At 61.6% G+C, this 25839-nt stretch overlaps 1 protein-coding gene across 1 annotated transcript; it reads right to left on the bottom strand.

Annotated features, from left to right (window-relative positions):
- Nucleotides 1-876: 876 nt before the first annotated feature.
- On the bottom strand, nucleotides 877-24075 carry VAX2 (ventral anterior homeobox 2). The gene is made up of 3 exons (XM_074865341.1): nucleotides 23713-24075; nucleotides 18947-19134; nucleotides 877-3601 (listed from the first exon to the last, which is right to left on the bottom strand). Exons 1-3 carry the CDS (start codon nucleotides 24026-24028, stop codon nucleotides 3110-3112), a joined length of 996 nt encoding a protein of 331 aa, XP_074721442.1. The 5' UTR covers nucleotides 24029-24075; the 3' UTR covers nucleotides 877-3109.
- Nucleotides 24076-25839: the final 1764 nt, after the last annotated feature.

Raw genomic sequence — 25839 nt, 5'->3', positions numbered from 1 at the left:
CAGAATTTGCCATTTTGGCTCAGGGCAGCCCGTGGCCCCCCCCCACCTCGCTCCCCACCTCTCCAGCGGGAGGAGGATGCAGGAGACCCACGAGGATGCCCTGAGCTGGGCAAACACCCCAGAAACCCCCCAAAACTCCCATTTTTTGGGGGGGGGGGGGCAGTTCTTTTGAAAATCCAGTTGGACTTTGCTTTCTCTGAAACACCCCAAAACCTTGTGAAAGTGCGAGGGGGGGGTCACTTCTCCATCAAACCAGACCAAGGTTGCTCCCAGTGAGTCCAGGGTGGGAGGAACTGGGGTCCAATAACCTCTGGAAATTCTGGGGGGGGAAGAGGGAAAATCGGAGTCCCGGGGCAGGGGGGCTTGCAGGCAGGATTCCCCCCAACTCGGGGGGGCAACACCCCATTGCTGCCTGCTCTGCCCGCTGCTGCTCGCCGTCTTTAACCGCCACGTTGGCAGCCTGGGGAAGGATGAAGGAGGACGATAATAAATATAAATTAAGTGATGGGGGGCGGGGGGGGGGGGGAGAGAAGGGCATTGTCCTGTCAGAAATCCAGCGCGTCGCTCAAACACGGCGTCGGGGGGGTTTGAGCACCCCAGGAGGAGCCACGTTTGGGGAGGGGGCCGTGGGCTGAGCAGGGCTGGGAGAGGGGAGCAACTCCCCGCGCCCCAAACTCTGTCCCTGCTTTCTGCAGCCCCGGGTGAACTCTGCCTCAGTTTCCCCACCTGGAGCTGGGGGGGGCTGACACCCCCCTCCCCGAGCTCGGCGGAGTCCTGAGGGCTCGCTCGCCCAAAGCGCTCCAGGCGTGAGGAGAGCGATCGGTCCTATTTCACAGAACGACTCGATTGAAAGGAAAAATAAAAATCACCGAAACCTTTCCATAAAATCATTTATTTTAAATATTTCCCTGCAAAATCCTGGGGACACGCGGGCTGTGTCCCCCTTAGGGACCGGTCCCTACAGAGCGGGGTGGGGGGGGCACAGCCCACGCAGAGATGCTCGGCCCGGGCCAGCCTGGGGGGTCGCACAGTGGTAATTATTGTTATTATCCATTAAACCACAGCGGGAGGATGCAGGAGCCGCCCCTGGTTTGGGGGTGTGCGGGGGGGGGGGGGGGGGGGGGGAATGAGCCCCATGGCAGCTTCTGGGCACTGTGAGGGGGCTCAGGGCATCACCCTGCTCCTGCCACAGCTGAGTGTGTCCCTGCAGGGTGGCTTCCAGGGACGTGCCACCTCAGGGGACCCTGATAAGGCGGTGCCACCATAGAGCATCCTGCCAAGGTGGTGGCCAAGGGGATGCCACCACAGGGTACCCCGATAAGGTGATGCCACCAGAGGGGACCCCGACAAGGTGGTGCCACCATAGAGCATTCTGCCAAGGTGGTGCCACCACAGGGGACCCCAACAAGGTGGTGCCACCACAGGGGACCCCGACAAGGTGATGCCACCATAGAGCATCCTGCCGAGGTGGTGCTACCAGAGTGTCCTGCCAAGGTGATGGCCAAGGTGGTGCCAACACAGGGTACCCTGATAAGGTGGTGCCACCAGAGTGTCCTGCCAAGGCGATGGCCAAGGTGGTGCCACCACAGGGGACCCTGCCAAGGCGATGACACCATAGAGCATCCTGCCAAGGTGATGGCCAAGGTGATGCCACCACCGGGAACCCCAACAAGGTGATGCCACCAGAGCATCCTGCCAAGGTGATGGCCAAGGGGATGCCACCACAGGGTACCCCAACAAGGCGGTGCCACCAGAGCGTCCTGCCGAGGTGCTCACACCACAGAAGGGCCAGACTCTGCCCAGCAGGTGCCTGCGGGGCCAGGCTGCCCCTTCCCCCAAGGGCCACCTCATGCGATGCCCCTCTTGTTTTTGCCACCCCATGGAGCTCGTTCCCCCCACCCCACACACATCCCCAACATCCCCAAGCCGTGTCCTGCCTGAGAACGGCCCCGGCACCGCACACCTGAGGCCGAATCCTGCCCATCGTCACCCTCAGGGTGCTGAGGTGGGAAGAGCAGCTGAGGCTGCCTGAGGGTGCTCAGGCAGCGGGTGCTCAGCACCTCCCATGGCTGGACCCTGGTTCTGCAGGGTGAGGGGAGCAAGAAGGGGGGGTGCTGGTAGGCCAGTGCTCAGCACCCAGCACCCCAGGATGGGGCTGGGGGGCTTCGGGCTCCCACTGATGGCAAAGAGCCCCCGTGGCCTGACCCGACCCAGTGGGGCAGATCCCAGTGCCCACATGTCCGCATCCCCCTCGGTGGGGTTTCCCTGCTGGGGGGGACAGGATGGGGGCCCGGCCCCAGCTCCCCATGGCCCCCCCAGGGCGGTCAGAAGCTCCTCCAGTGTCCCTGGTGGTTCGTCGGGGTAGGGGGGGGACACACAGCATCAGAACAGGGTCAGGGATGGTGGTTTGTGGTTGTGGGGACGTCTCAGGAGCAGGGACCAGTGATGTAGTGGGGGGATGGAGACATCACCGGCACTGTTGGACCCCCCCCAGACCTCCCCACCCCGCCCCAGCCCCAGGACAAGCATTCCAGAGGAGCAGCAGTGTCCCCCCCCCCAGTACAGGGGACCCAGACCCCAGAGCCACCAGGATGCTCCGTGACAAACACCGAGCCCTTCGCAGGTGGGGAAACTGAGGCACGACGCTTGCCCAGGGACAAGCCCGGCGCTGCCCTGCACTCTCCCTTTCGGGGTGCCCTCCCTGCTCCCCGGAGCTTCGGCGGTGACCCCGGAGGGGTCGGTAGCCGAGAGGGACCAGGGCTCTGTGGTCCCACCTGTAAGAGGCACCACGGGGCACCAGCACCCCCCAACACCCCCCACAGCATCATCTTCCAGACCCTGAACGGGCGATACCTGGAGCGGGGACGTGGCGTCAGGGAGGGACGGGACAACGCTGGGGACACGGGGACACCCCCCCCCCAAGGTGTGTTGGGGTTCAGCATCACCCCAGGGGTGAGAAGTTGCCGGGTGTCCCCTAGGGCCGTACCGGCGTGGCGAACGCTCTTCCACGTCCCATTTGCCAAATCAAACCCCAGTGCAGGGCATGGGGGGCCGCGGGGGGGCCGTGGGGGATGGAGGTGGGGGAACACTTTTTGACACACATTTTGATTTAAGGGCTTGGTTTCTTGCTGGGTATAGAATTGTCTTTCCTTTCCAGCCGCGTGTAAGGCTCAAAAGCAGAAGTGCCCAGTCCGTAAGCGCCCGGGAGGTCGTGCAGGCTGCCCAGGAGCGGCCCCCCAAAACACAGCGGGGCGGCCGGCAGCCTGGGCGAGGAGGAGGAGGAGGAGGACGATGAAGCGAGAGAAGGAACCTGCAGGCTGAAGGCTCCAGGCCCTGGGGGGCTGCTCCCGCCGCCCAGCCCGGGGGAGGTGGTTCTTGGGGTGGCCAGAGCGGATCCGTCACCCGTGGGGCTGGCGATGGGGTTGGAGGTGGGAGAGAGGAGGCTGGGGGGGGCCGGGACGGAGAGGAGCCGGCCTTGCTCCAGCAGCCGGAGGATGTTGCAGGTGGCGAAGGACTCGGAGGTGGCGGTGGAGCGTTTCTCAGAGTCCCTGCTCTGGTCCTTCTTCTGCTTGGTGCGGCGGTTCTGGAACCAGACCTTGACCTGAGGGAGGCGGGGGGAGCGGGGGGATGGGGCAAGGGGGGACAGAAAGGCACGGACAGAAAGAGAGCACAGGGTGGGCCGGGGAGAGAGAGGCGAGAACCAGGAGAGAGTGAGAGATACGAGAGAGAGACGTATTAAAATAAACGCCCAAGCGAGATCCATCCCCCGCCACAGGGACTGCGGAGACGTCGCTCCCGCCTGCCGCTTCCAGGGAAAAAGGGCAAATTCCTGCAGGTGCCAGGAGGGAGTGGGATGGGAGCCCAGGGATGGGAGCCAGGGAATGGGAGCCCAGGGATGGAAGCCCAAGGATGGGAGCCCAGGGATGGGAGCCTGGTGATGGAATCCTGGGAATGGGAGCCCAAGGATGGGAGCCTGGGAATAAGATCCCAGGTGTGGGATCCTGGGGATGGGAGCCCAAAGATGGGAGCCCAGAGCCCAGATCCTGGGGCTGAGCCACCCCGGCCCTGCCCTGAGCTGGCTCTCCCGGGGCTGCTGAGCTACAGGACGTGCTAGATTCTCCTCTGTGATGGTTGTCAAACCCACATTTGTGTCCCCCCCCCTGCCAACCCTTCTCTCGCCAGGCTAAGCCATGGGGCAGGGTGGAGGGGCCCTGGCCTTGCTGCGGTGCAGGGGAACACGCTGGGGGACAGGGTGGCTGCTGGTGGCCCTGGATCTCTGGGCACAAACCCGCTTCTGTGCCCGAACCCAGCTGGGGACATCCCCCCCACCCCCACCCCAACCTGCCTCTGGCCAAAGTAAGGAGCGAGTCCAGGCTGAGGCCCCATGGGACACACACCCCCCACCCCCCAAAACTGCACCTGACTCACCCCGGTGGGATGTGGACCCGGTCCCCGTCCCCCTGCAGCTGCTCCCACACCCCCTGGGAGAGAGAGCAGCCCCCCCGCTTCTGTCCCTCCCTGGCAGAGCAGAGGGGTAGGAGAGGCAGAAAGAGAGACAGAGAGAGGCATGAGGGACAGACAGACGGACGGACATGGAGGTGAGGGAAGGAGACGGATGGGAAGACACTCGGATTAGAGCGTTGGCAGACGGGAGCGGATGAGTCGGGCGCTGGCTGGGACCCCGGGAGTGAACCCCAGCACATCAGCACAGGCTTTGTCCCCGTCTGCTCCGGGGCCAGCGGGTCTCAAGCTCATCCGAGTCATCGGAAACTCGTTGGGGCAGGACAGTCGCTCACTGACACAGCCCTCACGCGTCCCCTGGCACAATAGACCCACAGTACAGAGCTAATGGAGCGTGGGGGTGGAGGAGGTCTCGGCCCCCCCGGGCCCCTTTCCGAGGACATAATAGTGGAGCTGACGTCTGGGAAAAGTCAGCTGGAGGCTGGGGATGTTCGGGGAGGAGCGGCGAGAGGGGCTGCCAGGCGAATGGGGGACACCAGCACCATGGGGCTAATACCCCACAGCCAAATTTTAGGACCATGGGCTGCTGCCAGCCCACGTCCTACCCCCCCTTACCCACAGGGTCCCACGTGGGAGCTCTTGAGAACATCCCTGTTTGGGCTGTGTGCTCTCCCGGTCCCATGTCCCAGGCTACAGTGACCTGACGCAGAATTAGCAGCCCACCAGCTTTTTCTGGCCGGGACCTCCTTGAGGTGCTGAATTCTGGGGAGCGCAGAGCCCCAAAGCGCCAGCGGCGGGCCGAAAGGGACAACCCCATGTCGTTAGTGACGGCTTAATGAAGATCCATACAGAAACGCACAGCCCCAGCGCTCTCCACTCAAAGCATCCCCCAGGCAGCCAACTCCTGAAGCTCAAAAGCTGAGAAAACCCCCATCAGTGTGTTTATGTCCTTGAGGATGGACATGAAGTGCCCAGGAGCTGCCCACAAGCCACGTTTCCCAGCCCAGGCAGGTGCGGAGTGGGAGGTGGCAGCAGGGTCCTTGTCCCCTCTGCAGGGAGGGTGCCCCAGCACCCACCTTTCCCACACCCACCACCCACAGATCAGGCCCAGCATCTCCTGGCCTTTCCAGGGTGCAGCAGCCCAGTCCCGGCCTTGCCAGGCTGGGCTGGGGAGGACGGAGCTGGAGGGATGTGTTGGAGCCCATCCTGCCGGCTGACAACCTTCTCCATCCCTGAACCCCAAACCAGGGGGCTCCAGAGCCCCGCTCCCACCAAGCCCAACCCAAACCCAGTGTCCATCTGAGCCCACTGCCGAGGCTCCAGGGCTGGGAACCTACCACCAGCTTTCCTCCCCCTCTCTCCTGCGCCCTCCCGGTTCGAGCACATCGCCTCCACGTAACCCTGAGATGCTGGTGGGTCTCGGAGACCCTCCAAGGCTGCACAGGGATTTCATAGAATCATCAAATCATAGAATCATTGAGGCTGGAAAAGAGCTTGAAGATCATCGAGGCCAACCATTAACCAAACACTGCCAAGTCCACCACTAAACCATAGAATCACAGAATGGGTTGGGTTGGAAGGGACCTTTGAAGGTCATCTAGTCCAACCCGCTGCCATGGCTAGGGACATCTTCAACGAGATCAGGTTGCTCAGAGCCCCGTCCAACCCAACCCTGAATGTTCTCAGGGATGGGGCATCAACCACCTCTCCCGACAACCTGGGCCAGTGCAAGCAGAGACATCCGAGCATCTGCAGAAGGAAGGTCCAAGCCCCAAGGGAAGAGACAGGTGCAGCACGTTCCCCAAGAGGAACAGCCTCAGGGAGTCAGGGGGTTCCTAAGGACTAGGAGACATCAGGTGTGGTCACCAGGGAGTGGCTGGGAAGCCGAGCAAGGGAGGAGGCAGAGCCTCTCTGGGCAGCAGAGACAGTGTTAGACCCTGCCACAGGGCACCCCGGAAGCCAAAATGCAAGAGGGCTGCAGAAGGGACCCCCCAAAAAATGCAGGAGAACAGATTTATCAAGACGTACCATGATGATCTGAGTACCTCCTTGTGGTGAGTGCTCCCCGACACGCCGGCAGCTGGAAAGACATGGCAAGGGCAGCACCACTCTACCCCCCAAAGAGTGTTTTCTCTACTCATCCACCACTAGCCACCAGTAGAGAGAAGCTCCTCAGCCCTGGTGTCCCCTCAGGTCAGCTCTTACGTTCTGGTTGTCTTCTACAGGTCATGAAAAACAAATGCAGCTCAATAAAAGCAAAGGGCTGGGGTCTCCAGAGGTCGGTTGGATTCTGCCTCCGGTTTCCCATGGCAGCTCATTTTTCCTGGGTGTTTTGGCTTTTGTTCTGTGCTGCTGCTTCGCCTTGGGCAGCTGGGGAGGAACCTCCCAGGGGCAGCTGAACACCAACAATTAACGGCAAGAGAGCTGGGCAAGCCCAATAAATAGCTCGATATAAATTGAAGCATGTATTGATGAGGAGGAGGAATTTCTGGTGCTGAAACCCAGTTCCACACCACTGGGGACGTGGGGGGAAATGCTAAAGGGAAGGAGGGAGAAAGGGTGGAGGTGACACCGGTCTCAAACATCTCAACATGGGGTTCAGCTGGGAAAGGGTGGCAATATGGTCTACAGGAAGGAGGACCTGCTGGGTTCCTCCTTCCCAGTGCTGCTGCTGGGAGACCATCACAGCACCTCCTCACTCCCAGTTGGACATCCTCCACTCTGACGCCCTCACAAGGGTTGGCCGATGCCCTCAGCGATGACTGCACCTCCATTTATACGTCTATATAGATGCTTTCTGTAGCCCTCCTGCCTTCATTCTACATCTGATCCTCCTGCAGGAGGTTCCCCTGTCCTCGCCCCACCTCTGCGGTTCCTCTCTGCGCCCATCATGCCTGAACACCATGACCCAAGCTGAAGGTGCCAGGCTAAATAAGGTTTTCTTGTGCCTTGTAGACCAGACGAGCTCTTCCCCATCTGCACCAGCCACATATCAAATGAGCAGGATCACATCTGCCTTCATGGCTAAAGTTCATATACAGCTTGTCATTAATTAGTAGATCCATGTCCTTTTCATCCTCCATTATGATCAAGCCCCGAGTTCCTATCACTGGAGATGTAAATAAGCTCAGCCAGATGCAGCCCTTGACAAGTCCATGAGTAATTTCCCTCCAGCCTTGATCCTTCATCTCTCAGCAATATCCTCCTCCATCTCCCCTCGATTACAGTTTAACGCCAGTTCCCTACTCATCTTTTGCTCCGGTTCCATCCGCAATGCCCCATCAGCAAGTGCTTTGCTAAAGTCTGCTTTGATGAGATCGGTTTCATTTCCTTCTCTAAAGAAGCGTTTTTCTTTCTCGTCCAAGTTACTGGGTGAACTGGTGCGTGCCTGTGACATGGCGAGGATCCCTCGTCTGGCCTGGAGGAAGGGCAGGGAGGACCACGCTGGCCCATCCCCCGTGGGCACCACATCTCCAGCACCTATGGAGGAGGTAAGGTAGCCCTGTGCGCAATATTTTGTTTGGCTGTGGGAGGAAACCAGCCCCCTCCAGCTTCCGCCAGACTCGGGGGGTGAAGAAGAAAGTGAGACCAAGGACACCTGTTCCCTAGGAACGGAGGGAAAGGCCAATTCCCAGACATGTCAACTCTGGGGGACAGCTGGGGGGAGCATGTCAGGGAGGGAGAAGCCTCCCCTGGCCCCGAAGGCATCCTGGGAAGAGCCCACAGCTCCTGGCAGCTGCCTGGGGGCTGTGGGATCCAGGACCACACATGCCAGACCAGTCAGGCCAAGCCTGGATGCAGACAGAGAGATGACAGCATGCGTTGGGATGTCACCGAAGAGGTCATGCGTGCGCCAGACAAGGACGGTGACTCTCAGAGGGACGGGGAGGAGGCGTCTCTGAAAGCCCTGGGAGACGCGGCACGCAGGAAACGGCCCGACGCTGGAGGTGTGAGGATGAGCACGATCTGCAGGTGTATAAATGTTTGAAGATGGCGTCTTGGCGCTGGGTATCCAACCAAGTACAGTGGTCAGGTCTAGTGTCCACCCTGCCGTAAGGGAAGTGACCAGCTGGAGGGATCTCAGGACAAAACCCCTTATGTTTTTCTGGATCTGGAGATTCTGCTTTGCTCCGTCTCTGCCGCAGGAGAGGGACTGGTAAGAGCCAGGGGCTTCTCAGCAGAGTGGGCAGAGGTAGGATGTGATCCCTGGGCAGACTCGGTGGAGATGGTGCCGGTGGACCATGCAGAGACTCACCCTGGAGCACCGTTCCTGGGGCAGGAGTGCGCTCGCCATGGCACTGAGCTGTCTGGTTTTCCTGAAAGATGTGTCCTGGGTCAACGAGAGTGAGGAGGAAAGTCCTACGAGCTGATCAGAAAGGTCTTTCAAGACCATTTGAGCTTGGAAGCATATGACTTCTCTAGGTCCTGCAGCATGAAAATCAAGCAGGAGAAGCTGCTCTGTCCTAGGCTGGATGTTTCCATAAAAAATCCAGGGTGGAGATCTCATCCCGTCCACCAGCCATGTGTGTGCTCACCAGGGAGGGACAAGGGGGCTGCAGATCTCCCGCCACCACCACGCACCTTGAACTTGCAGGTTTTGGGTCACGCGTGACAGATGTGGTCACGTCACCACGTGTTCCCCGCTCTGATAATGGCACGAACGCGTCGAGCCCTGAGAGCAGTGGGGCTTGGCCAATGTGAGACGTCTAAAGGCAGCACCGCGGTGGTTCTGGAGGAGAGGTGGCTTCCACAGCCGAGACTCTAACCAGAGGGTTCAAAAAGCATGTTCCTTCCTCAAAGACTTACGGAGGTCTAAGCCTGCCACGTTATAGGTGCAAGAGAAGGTCCAAAAGTTGGGCCTTGGGCAGTTCCCACCTCCGACACCAACCAAATGGGATGCTGGTACCTCTCACCCCTCTGTCTTCTGCCCAACCCTGCACGGAAACATGTTCCTTGAGGACAGCAGCGTTTCTGCTTCGGTGTCTGAGTCCTGAGCGTGGTGGATCCCACCTCCCCCAGGACCCGTAGGTGCTACCAGAGCATGGTGGGTCCCACCTCCCCCAGGACCTGTAGGTGCTACCAGAGCGCGGTGGGTCCCACCTCCTCTAGAACCTGCAGGTGCTACCAGAGCGTGGTGGGTCCCACCTCCCCCAGGACCCGTAGGTGCTACCAGAGCATGAACTGCAATAACAACCAGCAGAAAGGGAAGGAGATAACCCCAGTGCCGTAACAGCTTGTCCCAGACTGGCAGGTCACCCAAAGCCTTCAGGACTCATTACAACAGACCTCAGCGTACAATAAAACAGCACCCAGACACCCTTTCGCTGTCTCCCACACAAGATTTTCTTCTTCATCACATCAGAAGCTGAAGGTACCTATTGCTTGGAGCAAGGTCAACCCTTTCCTTGCTGGTGGAGAGGCTGGACGTGGTGTCCAACTAGCAATGGCCAAGAGACCTCAACTGCCTGTTGGGTGGAAAAGCAATTTGGAAGGTTGAAACCCGCTGCCCGCCCGTGTCAGGGGGTGCTTCCCAGTGCGAGGTGCGAAAACCAGCCAGAGCCCGTCCCCTGCCACCTCCCCCGTGGCACCACAGAGCCTCTCACCCCTTTGGTACCCAGTGGCACAGGGGAGGGCTGAGCCCCGGGGCTGCGGGTGCAGCCGTGGTGCTGCGGGAGGTTCCCACCACCTTCCCTTTTACAGGGAGGGAGAGAAAGAGGAATCAGAGCCAACAAATCCCAGGCTGCCGGGAGAAGGGTCTCAGGGCAGCTGGCAGTGCAGTGCAGTGGCTCTGGAGCACGGACGTAAAGGTTGAATATATTTTTTTATATATATATAAAATATATTTATTATTATATAAATATTTATCTTTTTCCTTCTTCCCCAAAAAAGTTTCCCCTGGCCCGTTCCTGCCCTGCTCGCACGGAGCAGCACCAAAGGCAACGCTGCCCACCACGGCGCGAGCCCCCCGAGGAGAGGGGCGAGGAGAGCGCAGACGCTGCCCTGATCTCTGCCGGGAAGAAAAATCCGCAATTCCTGCCGCTCCCAGGAGGCTTCCAGGGCAGCGGGAGTGGCCCCGGGGCCACCAGCCGGCCTCGAAACCTGGGAGCGGGACATGGAGCCCCCGGAGAGCCCGGCGAGAGGCCCTGCACCCCCCCGGCTGAGCCACCTCCGGGTCCCGTCGCTGTCTGACTCAGGCAGCTAGGGGGTTATTTTATGTTATTTCATTTTAAATTTTATTTTATGTTATTCTATTTTATTTTGTTTTGTTTTATTTTCATTTATTCTATTTTATTTTCTACTATTCTGTTTTATTTTGGTTTATTCATTCTATTCTATTCTATTCTGGTTTATTTTAATTTATTTTAATTTACTTTCATTTACTTTCATTTACTTTAATTTAATTTAATTTATTTTTCTATTATTCTGTTTTATTTTGGTTTAGTTCATTTTCTTTCATTCTATTCTATTCTATTTTGGTTTATTTTATTTTAATTTATTTTTCTATTATTCTGTTTTATTTTGGTTTGGTTCAGTCTATTTATTCCATTCCATTCTGGTTTGGTATATTTTATTTTATTTTAATTTATTTTCTATTATTCTGTTTTATTTTGGTCTATTCTATTCTATTCTATTCTATTCTATTCTATTCTATTCTATTCTATTCTATTCTATTCTATTCTATTCTATTCTATTCTATTCTATTCTATTCTATTTATTTGCATTTTTAACCCGTTATCTCAGATTGCTTTATTTTAAGCACACACGCCCCCCCAGTGCCCGCCACGCGACTGAAGGAGCTGCCGGGGGTCCCACAGCCGCACCCGCCGGGGTTCGCTCGGCGCGTGGTTTCCCTCCCCGGGGGAAGGATTCACTCCGCAGGCCCCAGCTCCAGGAGCCCGACCCGCTGCCGCTGCCGGGCACTGGGACGCTGCTCCCCCCCCCCTCGTCCTCCACCCAACACCTCCCAGCTACAAAACAAATTATTTCCAAGCGGTTAATCCCGACGGAGACCCTCGGCCGAGCTCCCCGCGCGCTCCGGAGAGGGAACCCATCACCGGGATCAGCCCAGTAACCGCCTGGCTCTGCCCCTGCTCCACTCCTCTATCCCAGCGCGCTCCCCGCTCCCGTCCCTGCGGAGCAGGATGCGGCCACGGGCGCTGGGAATTGCCCTCCCTTCTTCTCTAGCTCTTATTTTTCACATCCTCCTGCGCCCAACCGATGCATTTTGCCGGCTCGTGGCCCAGCAGCGGTGGGACGTGGCTCCTGGGCCATCCCGGTTTACCGGCGGGAGCCCGCAGCCCCCATCCCTGCCCCCCTGGCCACAGCCCACCTGCTCATTAAACCCCCACCGCCCCCCAAAACACCCGACCCCCTCGGCCTCCCCACGCTCGGTGGCCAAAAGGGCCCATCCTCATGCTCGCCCAAGCAGGAGCCCCACACCCCAGCACCTGCACGGGGGGCACACGCCAGTTGGGTTTTTTCACGGTGTTTATGATTTGGCAGCCCTGCCCCGGCGCTGACCCCGGTGCCGCCGTCACGCGTCCCGCGCCGTGCGCACCTCCGGCACGTCGCCCATCAGCGACTATTCATAGCTCCGGCCCAGGCCCATTTTCCACCCCGGGATTAGCTCCTTGACACCATCAGCCAGCACCCGCCGCGGCACGGGCGAAGGTGGGAGCCAGCCCACCGCACCGCCGATGCTCCGCGGCACCCCGGTGACCCTTCCTCCTCCTCCTGCTCCCTCCATCCCGAGGCTCGTGGGGCCATTGAGGGCCCCGGCGTTGCGTAAGCCGGTGGGCTCGTTGCCCAAAGCGGCCTGAGGTTTCGTAACGGCGCGGTGGCTGCGTGACCCAGCCGCCTCTCCCCGGCCACCCGGGAATGGGGATGAACTCGCCCCTCAGCTTCTCCTCGCACCCCGATAACATCTGGGGCCACCCCGGCTGTGCCATCCCCCAAAACCCTCCTCCACAGCCCAGGGGAGATGCGCTCGGGGCCACGTTTCCAGCCGCGCCAAGGACAGCCGACGCCGAGCCACTGTGCCCCCGTCCCCAGAGCAGCCCCTCGCCCCGCCGCTGGGCCACACCTCCCGCCAGAAGCGTGCCCTTGGCCTGCTTTTGCTCCGAAATTCAGGATATTTTCTGCTTCCCGGCACCTCCCGGGTGCTCCTGGGCCCTTTTGGCAGCGAGATGACGGAGCAGAGAGGGACGGGGCTGGGCTCCTCGTCTCCTCAGAGCTGCCGGCGAAGGCTGACAGATGATTTCCCCCATTTATTGGGGTATCAGAAAGTGCTGCCTGGGGGTGGGAGACACCCCCGGCACTGGGCAGCCCTCCCCGGCCACCCAACACCTGGTAGGATTTGCCCAGGACCGCTGCAGCGCGGGGGTGCTGGGTGCTGTCACCCACAGCAGAGCCCCCCATGACCTTTGGGCCACTGGCACCCCAATTTGGGTGGCCGGGGGGGGGATCCGGTGGCACAGCAGCGCTGTCACCGTGGTCACATTCCCTCCCACGACACCAAGATGAAAATATCCACGTGGATGTGGTGTTTCCTCCCGTTTCCCAGTGGAAAATAAAATATCGCTGGGGAGGTGGGAACACCCGGCCGGGGAGTGCGGGTGGGTGGGCGGCGGGACCATCGCATCTAAGGCTCCTGCCCCAGCATCGGAGCTGGATCCAAAACTGTCACCAGAGCTGATTTCTATCGGAAACTGTCATTTTTAGGAAATAATTTCCCTTACGGAGTACGCTGAGGAAGAGATCGCCCTGGAAACGCCCAGCCCTCTCGCAACATTTCCAGCTGAAATTTTCAGTTGCAAATCCTGAAATTGTTTTTCACCGTGCGGGCGTTTCCCCTTGAAAACGCTTAACGATAAAAATCTCAATTAATTTTTTCACTTTTACTCGCACGAGCCATTTTGCCTAACGCCAGCCGAGCTCGGGAAACCACAGAGGTACCCAGATATTTTGGGTTATCTACTTCACTCCAGGAGCAGCTCCCCCGTAGAAAACCCCTAACTCCAGAGGGTGCCCTTGTTCCCCGCTGAGAAGAGCTGCTCCTTTCCTAACATTTTCCAATCCCCCACCAAGAAGCCGGCGCTCACTGCCCGAACCCGCTTCCCCAGCTCCCCGCTGTGTTTTGGGAAGCAAAACACCAAAAACGTGCATTTTTAAGGAAGGCAGGGGGCTGGGGCCGGGCTGTGCCAGCCTGGTCCTGCCTCTCCGTGGTACCTGGTTATGACACAGATTTCTCGCCACCAGCCCAGGGCCCCGTGGCCGCGGGGTAAACCCCACCACGTGCCCCTGCCGCAGGGAGGGGACGGGATTAGCTGGTCCACATGAACAGCTTTACGGGCTGGCGTGTGGGAAGGGGACCCAGAAGCTACTGGAGGTGCCCAGTTTCTCCCAGCATGGCCCTGGGCACCTCCAGTGGCCACATCCTGCACCAGGACCCCCAGAACCTCCTCCCCTCCTGGCCAGAAACCTACAGCATCTCAGATCGCCCTGGGAGTTGTTAAATACGGGACAGCTCGGGCTGCTCGGAACAGCCCTGGCACCCCGGGTTTTAGCAGCAGCGGTGGGTCACGACACTTGCCCCTGCTGCCCACCTCCCCATCCCGCCGTCCCCATGGCCCCTGGGCCCCCCAGGTCCCTGGAAGAGGGCGGGGTCAGGCCCAATCTGGCAGAGAACCACTCCAGGAAAACAGGGCAGGAAAACAGGGCACCCTTCTGCTGCGTTGGTTAGTTCAACCCATCCAGAAAAAGCGTCCCAGGGGGTCGGAGAGGAGCACCCCGCAAACCGGGCTGCATTAGGATGGGGCCCCCCAACCCGCTTCCCCAAGCGGAGGGGAGAAAATATTCCCCACACAGCAGTTACCCACGGGAGAAGGGTCAGGGTGAGCACCTGCGGCACGAAACAGCAAGGCCACGGACGTGGCGGCGTGGAGGCAACACAAACCCCAGAAAACATTAGACAATGTTTTCCTGTGCGTGGCAGAGAGTGGTGGAGAGGGGGTGGAGGGATGGATGGAGGGATGGAGAGAAGGATGGAGGGATGGAGAGAGGCCTCCTCAGAAAAGAACACACTTGGCTATGACACCCCTATTTTCTACACGGTCTAGAAAAGGGATTTTCCAACAAAGCTTTGAAAATTCAGCTTCCCCGTACCCTGAGGACTGTGGAGGGCCCGAGGATGAGGGGTGCGTTCCCCACCTCTGGTGCCCTGGGGAAGCCCCAGCCCCAGCTCCCGGCACCGCCCCCCAGCTCTCACCCCCCCCCCCCCCCCCAAGACCCCAACTTTCCTGCGATTCTCCCGGCACCGACCCTCGTTTCGGTGCTCTCTGGCTGCAGGGACTGATAACTGTCAATGACTTGAGGTGCGATGAATTTTTAACGGCATCACCTTAATTGCCGGGCTATAAATAGACCTTCCTGCCCCTGCCCTGGCTCAGCTGCTTTCTCACATATGTTTTGCTCCACGTCGGGGCAGGGGGGGGGAATCACAGCCCAGAAAGCTCAGGGTGCTCAGGGGGTATCACCGGCACTGACGGAGCTGTAGGAGTTTGTCCCGAGGAGGATGTGGGAGCCGAGGAGCCCGGAGGCTCAACCTGGAGGTGCGTGAGTCTGAGAGGGGGGAAAACGCTCCCGGGCACGGCCTCCACGACTGGGGACACCCCCGTCCCCCAATGCTCCCACCTTTGGGATGGGCTGAGCTACCTCTGAGCAGAGGGACAAAGCTCGGAGCTGCGTGGGGAACAACCAGCCCCGTCCTGACCTCCTGGGTGTCCCGGCCCTCACAAAAAGGGGCCCTTGTTAGACGTGAGCATGGCTTCTCCGTCCGCCCTCGCTCTAACGAGGGCAGGGAGAGCTGGCAAATACCCCAGGTCACCCCAGCCTGAGCCTGGCACTGAACTCCTGACCCACAGGGCAAAGCCTCCTGGCCCAGGCAAATCCCCTCGGACAGCCCAGCCCATCCTGACGGGGGATTTGTGGGAATTATCCTCCCTCCGCCGTCCCCCCGCAGCCCTTCTGCCTCTCCACCTTTTTCTAACCCTTAACGGCACAAAAAAGGGGCACTTTTCCCCTAATAACGCCTGGGGATGCGTTGCTTGGAGAAATCCAGCTGCGGGGATGCGGGATGCTGCCGGCTCAGAGCTGGATTTGGGGGGCGCTGTGCTGGGGGTGGGGGGGTTTGGGCAGCCCAGGAGGTGAGAGCTCAGCGGGGATGCAGCAGCCGCTTGACAAGTTAATAAAAATATTCTACAGGCTAATTAAACTCATTTAATGCTAACCACATCCATGGATTAATTAGAAAAAAAGCACAAAGGGGCTGAAGCCTGAGCAGCTCCCGGCGAGGCAGAACAGGGACGTGGCTCCCTGGGGGGGGGACAAGGTGAATTCCCCGGGCTGGAGAGAGCCAGGGCAGGTGGAAGCGCCCTCCTCATCCTCACCTGAGCGTGGGTGGCTCCGGAACTCCCCCCGCCGCCGTGTCCCTTCAGCACGGCAGGCCCGGCTGAGCTGCGCCAGACACGGGGACAAGGCGCGGGGCTGGCTCCGGAGGGACGGCGAGGTCGGTGGCACGTGCCAGAGCCTGGGCGAGCCCCCCTCTCCTCTGGGTGACCCCCCATTTACCCCGAGTGATCTCCCCTCCCTGGGGCAGGGGCCAGAGACAAGAAAGCAAGAAGATCCCTTGGGTCATTCCGGGTTGTTCAGGGGAGCGGTAGCTTCCCGGCCTCTAACACTGCCAAAAACCAGGATCAGATGCCGGGAAAGTAAAATAAGAGCCTAAAAGAGGGGTTTGGGGTTGTTGGTTTTTTTTTTCCTCCAGCAGGATTTCTCAGCCTGATTCAGCGGACCCACTTACAGGGACACTGGGTTGCAGCTCTCCAGCTGCGATGACATCGTGTCTCTTCCCATCTCATCATGCTGTTTGCACCACTCTTCTCCTCACAGCAGAGCGGAGGCGAATCATTCTTCCCCCCCTTGAACCATCACAGGCATAAAAAAACCCTCCTGGGCTGCCCCTTCCTTCGTGTCCCCCTCCCCACTTTGCTCTCCCCTCCTGGGGTGGGACGTGGGGTCCCACCGCATCCAGGGGTCCTGGCAGAGAGCAAAGCCGGGAGCAGCTGGCGAGGGGGGAGGTTTCCTAATCTTGAAACGGAGATATAATCCAGCGAGGGGATGGAAAGGATCCGTCCCACCAGCCCAACCACCAAATCAGCCCAGAAAGAGCCACGAGATGCTGCTGGTTGGGAACCTCCCGACAAAACATTAGATGGAGCAATTTTACCGTGAACTAAGTCCTGGGATCTGCTCCTGGGTAACGCTGGGAGGAAAAAATGACCAAAAGTACCAAAAATAAGATGATTGTTGAAAATGCTGGATTTGTCCCTGAGGTGACGGGCACAGAGGGGCCGGGTGGACCAGGAGTGGCCGTGTTGACTATCCAGCCTCCAGGCCACATCCCAAGCAGACCCACACACTGCACGGAGCCGGGCAATACCCTAAAGATCGAAGGGTTCCTGGAAAACCCTGCGGCCACCAGCTCTCGCAACGACCCGGGGGGAACCTCCCGGCCACGAACGGCGAGAGAGCGGGACGGGGGGGTGATGCCTGAGTGTGCACAGAGCCTGAAACCACGACCCGGGGGGACCTGCACCCCACTAATGAGAGGAGGGAGCTGGGCACGGAGCCTGGCAATGCCCCCCCTGGGCAGGGTGGTGGCTGGGGAGGGACAGGTGGCAGCGGGGGAGCCAGGAAGGTACAACTGGGAGTTTGCTGCAGGGAAGGAAACGCTGTGAAAAACCACAGAAAGGGATTAAAAAAGACAGAGATGAAGGAGAGAGATGGGAAAAAGAGGATGCAGGAGGGAGAGGAGGAGAGAAGAGACAGCCGTGGCCTACGGGGTGTGAACTCTCTCACTGGGTGATGAAGGCAGCAGTGAGACACCAAGCAAGCGGTAAATAAGCAAAAATGAATCCCTACGGAGAGGCTGCGCCCTCCCGGCCCCCGGCTGTGGCAGCCAGCCCCCCGCTCGGCCCCGCGCTCCCCCAGGCTCATCCCTCAGCGTGGCACAGCCAAGGCCAAGGCCACCCGTGTCCCCCCCAGCTCCAGGGAGGTGACACTGGGACCGGGGCTTTGGTGGGGAGCCCGGGAAGAGGGACCCCCCCCACGCAGCGCCCAGCTCACCAAGAACCCCCCCAAAACTTTTAGAACCCGCGGCACGCCAGCACCTCCTCGCACGGATCTCGCAGACAGAAACCTGCTCCTCACCAAAAAAACCCAACCCTGTTCTGCCACCAAAAGAGCCAAGAGCAACTGTTTTTTACACGCCGAGGCTCTGCTCCCCCCTCACAGGACCGCGCAGCACGTGTGGAAGCACCACGGAGCAACAGGGGCTCCCCAAAACCAGACCCCCTCGGCACAAGGGGGAGCCTGGAGCCGGGGCCTGGCTGGTTTTTTTTCACAAAAGGTTTGGAAAAATAGAAATTATTTCCTATCTGAATCAATGAAACCACGTAGCTGCCTCCAAACGCGCCTTTTAGTGGTCAGAGACGCGGCAGGCTGGGCTGACGGGGTTTTTCTGTAACTCCCAGCTGTGCTGTTTTACACTACAGTCTTCATTAAGTTTATTATTTTTACTACTTCTGTATAAATTTCCCAGCTGAAACCATCGCGACCCCATCAAACGCACTTTTTGCTTAGCAGACATCAACACCAACTCCCAAATAACCCAGGCCGTGTCCGCGCAGCCCAGCTCTGGGAAAATCCCTAATTCCTCCCCACCAGCGAAGCCCCACACAGGGCATGGGGGCGGGGGGGGGTGTGTGGGGGTGTGGAGAAGAGCTGCCCAGACCACACCGCAGCTCGGGGGGTCCCCCGGTCTGTGGGGACAGTTCCCCCACCCTGTTGGGAGTGGGAGAGCGAAGCCATGGAGGCTGCGGAGAAGGGCGGCGGGGGGCGAGCGGCGAGGTGCAGGATCCATCCAGCTCATGCACAGCCCTATCCCGACAGCACCCCCCATGACGCTGCCCCCCCCGCTTGCCTGCCTGGACCCGTGGGTGCTGCCAGAAGGACCTTGGCTCCTCGCCGACACCCCCTGCTCTTTCCTGCTCCCACTTTGCCGGTGGAGGGGGGGAACCAGGGGGATGTTGCCCACGGGGAAGCAGCGCAGCGGCTACGGGGGTCCCTGCGGACCCCACTCACAGCTGCCCCTCGCCCCCCAAACCCTTAAACCCCGCCTAAACCCCCAAATTCACAACAAAGGGATGGGGGAGAGCCACTGCCCGCAGCACCACGCACGCGTCCCCTGGCTCGCCACCGGCCAGCACCTCCACCCGCGTTCGGGGGGTGCCCCCCAGGACAGCTCTCGCCCACCCCAAATTCTCTGCCCCCACCCGCCACCCTCACCACGCCAGTGGCCATCACGGGGCTGCATGTGGCCACGCCACGAGGCTCCGGGGACGTCCCCACGGCGGAGGAGCCTTACCTGGGTCTCGGAGAGGTTGAGCTGGCGCGCTAGCTCCGTCCGCTCCCTGCCCACCACGTACTGGCAGCGCTGGAATTCCAGCTCCAGGCGATAGAGCTGCTCCGCCGTGAAGGACGTTCGTGTCCGCTTGGGCCGGTCCAGGTCCAGGCCCTTGGGGAGTACAATCTCCCGGATCGTCCCTTTGGCATCTGGGAGGGAAGCAGGGAGAAGAGCCGTCAGGAAAAAGTCTCCAGGAAAAATTAGAAAAAAAAACAAACAAAACAAAACAACGCTGCTGGGGAGGAAAGAGACTGGGGAAACTGGTCCAAAGGGCCAGTTACTGGTGGACGAGAAGCAGAATTAAACACCAGCTGCAACCGGTGCCCGCCGGGGGGGCTCGTGGCAGAAATAACCCTGAAAATCCCCCAAGCTGTGGCTAAAAGAGGCGACAGCCCATATTGCCGTTGTCCCCTCCGGCCCCAAACGCTGCAAGTTTAGAAACGTCCAATAAACGGCAACAAGGCTTCCTAATTTTCCTTTTTTTTTTTTATAAGAGATAAATAGAAACCAAAAAGTCTTTAAGGAAAACAAAGTGTTTAACCACAGAAATAATAGTTGCTGAAAGCCAGAAGCAGGGAAGAGTTATACCAGGGAAGAGTCCAAATTAAAGATTTTTTTTTTTTGATTAAAAAGCTATTTTATTCTTCATTTCTGCTCTTCCTTGGGAATACTGGAAAAATTTTATCTCCATTACAATTCCCTTCTTTCCAGACTTGTTCGCACTGAAGGAATATTTTCTCGAAAAGCAGCAGCTCCTACTTTGGGGCAGTTCTCTCTGAAAGGACAAGTTTTGGAAGTGCCGCACGCCCCGAGCCGCTCACGGCAGCGGATTTCAGGAGGTCGCTGCCCACGGCTTGACCGGGGAGGGGGGGGGAACAAAAGCCGGAGGGTTTAGCTCCCACGTCAGCCCCTTCCACGCCGCGGGACGCCGCTCACAGAGCCACGGCTTTACTTTCCACTGACAAAGGATGAGTTTTCCCGGAAAAATCCCGGGAGCCCCAAGGTGACGGGAAGCTTGTCCCTGCTCCGCGGGCTGGGACGTGTCCGAGGGGCTCCGTGTGCCACCAGGCATTAAAAAGGAGCTTTAGAAATTGCCCGCCGGGCTCCTGCCAGACCCCAAACCCCTCGTGCTCCTTGTTCCACGTGCCCGGTTCTCCTTAAGCACCAGCAGAAAGCCCGGTCTGGGTGAGCCCAGTCTGGGTGAGCCCTGGCTGCAAAGCTCCCTGTTTCTGCCCAGTGGCTTTCCTACAAGTTAAATACCAGCCACAGAAGCCACCCTGGGCAAGTAGCCCCGGTTCCAGGCCCTGCTTCCAGCCCTGGCCAGCTCCGTGCCCGGAGGGACCCGAGGTCCCCGGCAGCCCTGGCTGGAGGTAAGTTGCTTTTTCTCTTTCCGGCTGACTCAGGCGTGAAAGGATTATAAAATTGCTGGGGCAGGAAGGGGGAAAATGGCGAGGAGCAGCCTGGGAAGGGGTGATGGAGCTGGTGTGGGGACGGCGGAGGCGAGGGGCAAGCACAGATTTGGGAGAGGGACCCCAACCCCGAAGCCGGTTCCCCACGGCTGCGTTTTGGTACGTGGCAGAGACCCCGTCCCAGCCGGGCCAACCCGCTCCAGGCTGGACCTGGGGGGGCCAGGGTGTGGATCCCCAAACTCCACGGGTGGCCACGGAAGGGAAAAGGGGGTGTAGGTGGAGTGGAATTATCTCTGGTGGGATCGGGACGTCAGCCTGGGAACCATTTTGCCAGGGAAAGAGCGTTCACGGGGATGATGCCTGGGCCACAGCCGCACTGTGGTTCCCCGAAGCCCGGAGTGGCCAAGAGACGCTCACACTTGCCAGCCACAGCTGCGCGTATCTGTCCCTCCGCGCCCCCCTCCCCTGCTCCAGACGGCGCTGCCAGCATCATTACGGGTGTTATTTACTGTTTTTTCCCCCCAGCAGCTGGGGCGAGGGGTGGGGGAGAGCAACTTGGGCACGTCCCCAGAGGGGTTGCACCCCACAGACCTTCCCCGCTGCCCATCCCTGCAGGTTTTGGGGGGTCCACGGCCATCCCCCCCACCATGGCAGGAAGGGCACAGCACCATCCTCTCTGAGGAACACCCCCCCCAAATCCTGGACCCCCCAACACCCCACGGGGTTTTCCAGCAGCCTTCAGCCTCGGGGCCGTGGGGACGGCACTTGGGGACGGGGTTACACTGACGGCAGCACAGGACAAGCTCTGGGACTGAAACCCCCCCCCCCCAAATTGGTCTGGGACTGAGGGGATCAACCTCTCCTCTGCCTCAGCAGCTAAATCTGACGAGGCAGGACAGGCAGACAGGGCTGGGGAGCAGGAGGGAAGACCAGCAGGTTTTGGGGTACTGACCCCCCGAGCTGCTAACCGGTGATTTCGCGGCGCAGCACAGCAGACCTGAGACCGGCCGCGGAGCCCAGCACCCACCGATGCCCCCCCCTGCACACCCAGGGCCGCACCGCGCCCACCCCGTGTTACGTACAGGGGGTTCTGCACCAACACGGCTGCCGGGACATTTCTGGGGTGCGCACCTGCCCTTGTACTCACCCCCCCTCTGCGTGCCGCGGGGTAGCGTGGCCATGGCGGCATGCTTTGGGGGGGCACAGGAGCCCACAGGCCTTCTCAGTGCACCCCAAACAGCACCGGGCTCCCCCTAAATCCCCCCAGGCACAGCGCTGGAAAAATCCCCTGGGAGGCGATGGGGAGGAGGGGGTTGAGCACCCCGATATCTGCCCCGCTCCCCTTCCAGCCCTCACGCTGCCCAGCGGGATCTGACCAGCTCCTCCAGTGAGTCCTTATCCCGTTAATCCCCAGTAAGGACCGACCCGCTGCCGCTCTGCACCCCCAGACTGTGCCCATGCCCCAACAGCACCCGCCAGCCCCGACGAGATGGGGATGGCCAGGAGGTCACGGTCACCCTCCCACCGGCAAAGCCGTCCAGTCACAGCGGCCGAAGGCTCTGTCCCACACGGCCGGACCCCGGTACCGGTGCTGACCAGGCCAAGCCCCCTGGGAGAGCGTCGGGCTGGGCACGGAGAACCCCGACGCTTCCCAACGGGCTCCCCTCGAAAGCCCCGGCCCCCCCAAAGCCACCGTGGGCGAGCGCCGGGAATGAACTGGCGCAGTGAGGGGAGATGCGGCCCCTTCCCCCAGGGCCAGCAGCGAGGTGGGGGAGAGCAGTCCCCGGCACCTGGGGGAAAATTGAAAATATTTTAAAATATAGAAATAAAAATCTTTAAAACCCCTCATTTTGCCAGGAAATAAAAATAAATAAAATTAACCCGGAGGCGCTTCCCTGGCACCGGCCGGTGCTTGGCACCAACCCCTTCCCTGGGAACTGGCCCCCCGGCTGGGGCAGGGCTGGGAGCCGGTGGCCCCCGTGGCCCTGCAGACCGGGTGAACCCCACCGCGTCCCCCCCATCCACCCCCCCCCGTTTTATTTCGGCTCCATTCCCGTTTATTTGCGGTGTTTACTCCCCGCCACCATTTTGTCCGCGCCGTGGCGGCTGCAGCAAGATGGTGAGACCGGCCACTCCTGGGCAAGGGTCCCCGGGGCCGGGAGAAGGGGGGACCCTGCCCCGGGGATGGGGACAGACCCCCCCCAACCCGCTCCTGGCCCCGGGCCCGTCGGGACGGCCCCGCTAAGGCCAAGGCCGAGCAGAGGAGAAGCCTGACCCCGGCCTGACCCCGGCGGGGGGTGCGGTGATCGGGCTCAGCGACCACCGGGGACACCCTGGGGTGAGACCCCTGGCCCCGCTCCCCCCGCCGAAGTGCCCGGGGAGGGCTCGGACTGCGACAGTCGGGCTGTCGGCGACAAGCGCCTATCGCGACAGCCGGGAAGGATGCTTGGGTGGGCGACGGGGCTGTTTGCAACCCCATCGCCAACCGCTCCGCAGCCTCGGGGTGCCCGAGCCGAGCCCAGCTGAGCCGTGCCGTGCCAGGCCCCGCTTATGGCGAACGAGCAGGGACCCGGCTCAGGTCCCGCCGCCCCCGGGGTGGGGGGGGGAGCCCGGGCGGCCGCGGAGCTTCTCCGGGCTCCGGTTTGGGGAGCAGACACACACACGCTGAGCATCCCCCGGGATGGAGCCGCGCTGCCACCCCGGGAGCGCCCGGTGCTGCCGCGTCCCCGCCGAGACACCCCAAACTTTGGGGGTTCGCCACAACCCCGGCGGGTCCCGGCGAGCCGCGGGCCGGCGGGGGGCTGAGCGCGGGCGGCGGGGGGGGGGGGATGCACCGGCTCAGGGTCCCGCCGTATCCCCCCATCCCCGGCCGAGTGATATGATATTATAAAGAGATTAAAAAAAAAAAAAATAGCCCCTAACTCGCCGCCGCTCCATGACGCTTTTCTCCTGCGACAACGCTTTAAAAGCTAAACTGATGCTTTCGCCCCTCTCCCGCTGCCTGCGCGTCCCCCCGGCGGGGCTCGGTAGTCCCCGAGCGGGGGGTTCGGTGGCCCCGAGCCCGGCCCCGTTGCACGGCGGAGCGGGCCCGGTCCCCGCCGCACGGAGCGGGGCCGGGGGGAGCCGCGGCGGGGCCGGGAGGCCGGAGCTCGCAGCCGGTCAGAGCCGCGGAACGGCGCGGGGATGCGCTGGAAGCGGTGCCGGAGGAGGAGGAAAAGGGGGTGGGAGGGGGGGGTACATGCCCCATCCCGCTGCCACCCGGGGCGAGGAGCGGGGACCCGGCGGGGAGCGGGGGGACGCGGGGGCCCCTGCCCGTACCTCGCACCAGGATGCGGCGGCAATAATCCGCCTCGCCGGTTCCCGACGGGCTCTGGCTGGCCGGGGCGCACTCCTTGGAGCAGCCGGGGCTCACCGCCGACGTTCCCGGGATGTCCTTGAAGCCACCGCGGCCGCCGCCGCCGCCTCCTCTTCCTCCTCCTCCTCCTCCTCGCAGAGCGTTCTCCAGCTCCGCCCGGCTCGGCGGCTTCTCCCGGGCCCTCCCGGTGGCGGAGGGCTCGGCCAGCAGCCCCGGGCTCCCGCCGGGCTCGGTCCCTCCATCGCTCATCCCTGCGGGCGCCGCGGCGGGATCAAACATCAGGAGGGAGACGGAGAGAGAGAGAGAGAGAGACAGAGGAGGCAAGACCAGACCGGGGAGGGGGGGGGGGGGGAGGAGAGCCCCCCCCACCTTCCCCAGACCCCCGCCCCTCCCCGGCCCCCCCTCTCCCTCCCTCCCCGGCCCCCCCCGGGGCTCAGCGCCCTGGCAGAGCCGGGGGCACCGCGCCCCAGCTCACCCCCATGGCCGGGGACCGCCGGGGGTCGCCGCTCTCCCGCCTCTCTCCGCGGTGGAGCCGGCCCTCTCCCACCCGAGGGGGGGGGGGCTGGCATTTAAAGCGCACCCCCCCACACCCCCCTTCATCCTCCTCCTCCTCCTCCTCCTCCCCGCTCCGCCGGCCGGGGGTGGGGATGGGGATAAGGTAGTGGCGGGACCCGTCGGGGCGTCCCGAGAGGGTGCGAGGGGGGTAAAAAGGAGTTAAAAACTTTGACAGGCGGCTGAGCGCCCCCCACACATCCCCCCCACACCTCCACCTCGCTCCGGGCAAACTTGAGGCGCGGCCGCTGCCCTTCCATGGAGAGACGGTCCCGTTTGGGGGGGGGGGATCGCCGCGCTGGGATTCGCGTGCGGGGAAATCGGGGGGGGGCGGATTTTAGGGGGGTGGAGGGGAAGGGGAGGCCGAGGGGGGGGGAGCTGCGGAGGAAGAAGCCGGGGAAGAAGACGGGGTCCTTGTTCCTTCAGCCCCCCCTCCTCTGCGCAGCCCCCGCCGCGGCGGGGAGCGGCTCCGGGGGAGGGGGGGAGATGGGGGGGGGGGGGGGGGGGAAGGAGCGATTTTAAATTAACGGCACAGACGCAATTTCCTGCTCTCCCGGTTCCGTGATACCGGTTGGTAAACAAAGAGCCCCTCGGCGGCGGCTGCCCGGCCCCGGGAGTACGGGCAGGGCCGGGGGCGGCGGCTCCAGCCCCCGCGGCGGGGGGGGGTCCCTCTTCTCGGGGGGTTCACCCGCGGGGACCCCCGTCTCGGCGGAGAAGCGCCAACCGAGATAGAAACGAATAAAGAAATAACCCGGCCCGGCTCTGCCCGATACCCCCACCCCGGGGCTGCCCGCGCCCCTCCGGGGGGACGGGGGGGTCTCCCCCCCCTCCCTCCTCTTCTCCACGTTGCCCCGCAGCCCGGTAATTCGGGGGTCCCCGCTGTTACCGGAGTTACCCCACTGCCCCCCCCCCTCCCCCGGCATCGGGCAGTGGTGGGAGAACCCCAAAACCCCCACCCCGGGGCAGCCGCGGTCCCCCCGGAGCGGCCCCGGGACCAGGGCGAGCGGACGAGCCCCCGGGCGACCTCCCAGGCCGGAGGTCCTGGGGGGCTCCGTCCCGCGACCCCCACCCCGGGGGGTTCCGTCCCGCCGCTCTCTGCAACGGGGCAAAACCCGGCGAGAAATTGGCGGCGATGCTTCACCTCGGGGGGGGGGGGGGGGGCGGCGCCCCTCTTCGTCTCGCCTTGAATCCCCTCAAATCGAAGCGGTTGTAATGACGGTGGATTAAAAATAAATAAATTAGCTGATAATCCAATTGCCGAGAGCCCAACATCCCCGAGAGCTCAATCCCCAGCGACCGGGACCTGGCGAAGGACACACCGGGGGCCCCCAAACCCCCCGACACCCACCTGGGGCTGCGGGGGGCTCGGCCGGAGCTGGGGTGTCCCGGAGGGGTCTCGGTCCCTCCCGGTTCCCCGTGGGGAGAGCCCGGCCTCGGGGACGAGGAGTTCAAGGCCTCCAAGTTTGCCCTTGGGCTGGGGTGGGCCCTGTGTCTGCAGCAGCCTGTGCCCATCCCTGAAATAACCGAAACAGCGCGGG

This window comes from Strix uralensis, chromosome 4 (genome assembly GCF_047716275.1).
Source record: "Strix uralensis isolate ZFMK-TIS-50842 chromosome 4, bStrUra1, whole genome shotgun sequence".
NCBI lineage: Eukaryota > Metazoa > Chordata > Aves > Strigiformes > Strigidae > Strix > Strix uralensis.
Note: the sequence above shows the minus strand (reverse complement) of the source record. Positions and strands in the feature narration are given on the sequence as shown.

Bases quoted from the DNA above. Each gene is read 5' to 3' on its own strand.
- VAX2 (XM_074865341.1), bottom strand. From the start codon at position 24,028: ATGTTTGATCCCGCCGCGGCGCCCGCAGGGATGAGCGATGGAGGGACC. The intron at 19,135-23,712 runs GTACGGGCAGGG...CTTCCCTCCCAG, and splicing joins CCGCCGCATCCTGGTGCGAG to ATGCCAAAGGGACGATCCGG. The intron at 3,602-18,946 runs GTAAGGCTCCTC...CGCCTCCCTCAG, and splicing joins TCAACCTCTCCGAGACCCAG to GTCAAGGTCTGGTTCCAGAA.